The sequence below is a fragment of the Lipotes vexillifer genome, unplaced genomic scaffold (genome assembly GCF_000442215.2).
Source record: "Lipotes vexillifer unplaced genomic scaffold, Lipotes_vexillifer_v1.1 scaffold387, whole genome shotgun sequence".
Classification (NCBI taxonomy): domain Eukaryota; kingdom Metazoa; phylum Chordata; class Mammalia; order Artiodactyla; family Lipotidae; genus Lipotes; species Lipotes vexillifer.
In genome coordinates, this window is record NW_006795399.1 from 3,752,057 (window position 1) to 3,756,351 (window position 4,295).

At 46.5% G+C, this 4,295-nt stretch overlaps 1 protein-coding gene across 3 annotated transcripts in view; it reads left to right on the forward strand.

Moving 5' to 3' along the window:
• Positions 1–4,295, forward strand: part of RNF41 (ring finger protein 41) — a 22,477-nt gene that overhangs the window by 17,284 nt on the left and 898 nt on the right. For 2 of the 3 annotated variants that reach the window (XM_007467732.1, XM_007467730.1), the window contains 3 exons: positions 2,021–2,292; positions 2,990–3,125; positions 3,543–3,646. In XM_007467732.1, the coding sequence (XP_007467794.1) occupies positions 2,144–2,292; positions 2,990–3,125; positions 3,543–3,646 (389 nt within the window). In that variant the 5' untranslated portion in view covers positions 2,021–2,143. The remainder of the gene's footprint in view (positions 1–2,020; positions 2,293–2,989; positions 3,126–3,542; positions 3,647–4,295) is intronic. The other variant, XM_007467731.1, reaches the window with a different exon arrangement.

Consider the following 4,295-nt stretch of genomic DNA (forward strand, 5'->3'; position numbering starts at 1 on the left):
TCCCTACATCATATTTATTTTTTGAATAGATAATAAATTCATATGGTTCAGAAATCAAAACAGTATAAAAAGATATATGGTGAAAAAAAAAAGATATATGGTGAACAGTCTTGCATCCATCTTTGTCCCAGTCCATCTAATCCCCCCATAGATAACTATTTTTACTAGTTTATTTGGTATCCTTCCAGTGTGTGTGTGGGCAGATACAAGCAAGTATGAATGTTTATGTATATTTGCCTACCTTTCTTACACAAAAGGTACCGCATTCTATATACTTCTGCAGGGGTGGCAGGTTTAGATAGGAAGGTCACCAAAGAGGTTCAGTTGAGCTGAGATCTGAATGATAAGGGGCCATTCTGGCAAAGGGGAGCAGCAAAAGCAAGAGGCACGAATGAGCAGGGTGTGGACAGGGAACAGAGAGAAAGCCAGAATGGCCTGAAGTCAGTGCTGGGAGCATGATGTGAGGTGAGGAGAGGCCAGAGGCACAGGGCCAGATCAAACAATTTTAAAAATTCTAAGCAGGAGTTTGGATTTATTTTAAGTGTAATCGGAAACCATTGTAAAATTTTAAGCATGATCTAGTTTGCCTTTTTAAGCGATCGCAGCTGCTGAATGTAGGATGGATTATAAAGAGGCAAGGTAGAAGTAGGAAAGCCAGTTAGAAGACATAATAATATAGACGAGAGATGATCGTTTGAACTGGATTAGCTGCAGTACAGATGGGGAAAAGTAGACAAACAGGAATTTTTTTTGGAGAGAGGGCCTGTAAGATTTTGAAAAGAATCAAATATTATGTCTTTAAGTGAAAAATAAAAATGTACTGACAGTTGGATTAATGATATTGAGAATGACTTCTTTCCTTATGAAGCCTTTCTGTGTTACAGTCTTTGGTGTCTGTGAGCATCTTGAAGGCAGAAACTGTCTGTTTTTATTAAGCACGTAGCAAAATGTTTGGGACATAATAAGTGCTCGAGTCATTCATCCATTCATCAACATCTAGTGAGTGCCTACTGTGTTTGTCCCATGCTGGAGGCCAGATTGTATCTCACAGAGGCCAGAGAGTCCTCTCTTTGCATTATCGAGGAAGTAGGCTGAAATATGATCTTTGTGAAACTGAAAAGAATGTGATTCTACAAAAGTCTAGTCCTGTTTTGGAGGGTAGCCCTGGTCATCGGGACTCAGGGCAACGCCTCAGGTTGAGCCTCATAAAATGAGAACTTGGGGGAGTTCCCTGGTGGTCTAGTGGTTAAGGAATCAGCACTTTCACTGCTGTGGCTCGCGTTCAATCCCTGGTCGGGGAACTGATATCCCACAAGCCACTTGGTGTGGCCAGAAAAAAAATTTTTTTTGAACTTCTGCCAGTAAATCTCTGCCCCTGCCTCCTCTCTACTTATCCCTCAAGACCCATATCAAATTCTATCCTGTCCATAAATACCTGCCCTGATTGACCTAGACTAGAAAGATCTCACCCTCCTCTGGATTTCTTTGGCAATTATTGAGTATGTAATCCAGTTGTCAATTAATGATTGACTACTGGGCTTCCCTGGTGGCGCAGTGGTTGAGAGTTCGTGACCCGGTCTGGGAAGATCCCACATGCCGCGGAGCCGCTGGGCCCGTGAGCCATGGCCGCTGAGCCTGCGTGTCCGGAGCCTGTGCTCCGCAAGGGGAGAGGCCACAACAGTGAGAGGCCCGCGTACCGCAAAAAAAAAAAAATTAATTAACTACCTTATGTCCTCTCTCTCATTGTCCTGGAATATTATTTATATCTCTTACTGTTATATAACTTTTTACTTGTTTGTCTTATGTCACAATCCATTTGGAATATTGGGCACAGGAAACATCTGAAGCCTGTCCCCCACAATGCCTTGCCCATAGTAGATCTATATTTTGCTGTGACCCCAGGGACCTCTGGTCCTAGAAGCTGCGCAGAGGCTTGATTGGCTTTGAGGAGTTAATCGTACCCAGGCTCTTAGCTCCTGCTAATTCTTCTGTGCCCCTTTTGCCCTGCTTTCCCTTCTAGGCGCCTCACTGCGAGCATGCTTTCTGCAACGCCTGCATCACCCAGTGGTTCTCTCAGCAGCAGACGTGTCCGGTGGACCGGAGTGTTGTGACGGTCGCCCACCTGCGCCCAGTACCTCGGATCATGCGGAACATGTTGTCAAAGCTGCAGATCGCCTGCGACAACGCTGTGTTTGGCTGCAGTGCTATTGTCCGGCTTGACAACCTCATGTCTCACCTCAGTGACTGTGAGCACAACCCAAAACGGCCTGTGACCTGTGAACAGGGCTGTGGGTAAGATTCCTACCCTTCTGCCCACACAGATAAGGGCCTTCCCGTTTATACCCCTGTCTCTGGATCCCCTGCTCGCTAGCTGAAGAGGCCTCCTGCAGGCAAGGAGTGTTCCTGGCCTCCCTGGCTCCCTGCTCCAAGATCTCACTTCTGTGCTGCTTTCCGAGCTACGATCTTTTTGCTCTTGCTTTAATGAAAGAAGGGAGACAGCAATTCAGCAATCTCTGTGATACCACTAAAGACTGATATACTTTATTCCTCCCTTTCATCCAGTACTACTTTTCTCTTTGTCAGATTGACTGCTCTGATATCCAGGCTTCTCATATTCCCTGTTGTCCTATTTTTTCTTTCTTTGGGGTGTGAAATATTTGATTAAATACTGATAGCTAGGGCTGTGAATCTAGGGCTTTTCAGAAGGAATGAGTGCACAGGCAGAATCTGTAGGAGGAAAGGAGAGCCACGTGGGAGATGAAACACTGTCTCAGAGAGGGAACGAGGCCCAGAGGAAGTAGACAGCAAAGGGACGAGGGAGAGCTGAGGAGAAGGAAATGAAGGCAATAAGCAAGAGGGCGCCTGAATGTTGGAAATGAATGAATGTTAGTCATTTCAGGTAGGAAAAAGCCCTCTCAGCAGTTATCTGCCTTTGCTCACATGTCCCATTAATGCTCCTATCCTGTTCTTTTCCCACCCTGGGTGGCAGCCTGGAGATGCCCAAAGATGAGCTGCCAAACCACAACTGCATTAAGCACCTGCGCTCAGTGGTACAGCAGCAGCAGACACGAATTGCAGAGCTGGAAAAGACCTCAGCAGAACACAAACACCAGCTGGCAGAGCAGGTAGGGCGCAGAGAACACAGGGCAGAACACGTCTTTCATATGCAGATAACCTCGCGCCTGTGGCCTGTGGGTGGCAGGTGTGGATGTGAGCAGCAGATCTGTGTGTGCACTTGAGAGCCTGGTCAGTGGATACTCTGCCTGTGCATAGCAGTGAATCAGGCTGGAGCTCTTCTTGCTTCCCTTCATCCCATCAGTGGCATTCATTTACTTACCATTTATCAAATGCCTTCCCTTGAAGGCACTATGCTAAGCACTGGGGATACAGCTGGGAATGATACAGTCGTATCCCTGTCTTCATGAAGCTTCCACTCTGGTTGTTCCTCAGATCTCTCCATTTCCCTCATTCTCAGACAAACTTTTGTCTCTCATCTACTGTCTGTCTGAGCTATTATCCCTTGTTCTCCTCCCCCCCGACAGAAACGAGACATCCAGCTGCTCAAGGCGTACATGCGTGCAATTCGCAGTGTCAACCCCAACCTTCAGAGCCTGGAGGAGACGATTGAGTACAACGAGATCCTAGAGTGAGTGTCACTCAGGACATGGAGTCATTCATCCCACGTCCTGGCACTGAGCCCTGGGGGGAGGGTAAGAAGAGGCCTGGGCTGGGGCCACTGCTTCTCAGATGTTGGGATGAAGAACAGGGCCAGAGGAGGAGGCGATAACCTTCAACCCTAGCAGAGGATCTCGTATTCTTTTGGGTGGTTGGAAGGGAAAGCTTACCCAAGAGTTAGATGGGTACCCACATGTACAAAGCCCTGTATTAAAGGCTGTGGGAGTGCTAGGAAGACCAGAAAGAGAAGATATTGTCCCTGACTTCAGGGAGCTTACAGTTCAGAGAAGAAGAGAGTACAAATCCAGGAAAGTGATCTAAAATACAGCAAAAACAAGTGAAGTAAACAAGTGAAGTCTAAGATCCCTTTCAGTTCTGGAGTTCTGCATAGTTCATAGACTAAACTGTGAGTCAGTCTGTATAGTGCAAATAGTGCTACGAGGGACACAGTATAGAGGAATAATTGCTTCATTCAGTACACATTTGTTGAGCACTTACTACATGCCAGGCACCGTGTGCTAAGTATTGGGATTTTTAAGAAAAATAACAGGAACCCTACTCTCGTGGAGTTTAATCTGGTGAGAAACATGTGGTGACACTCGGATGGGACCAACTAGGGA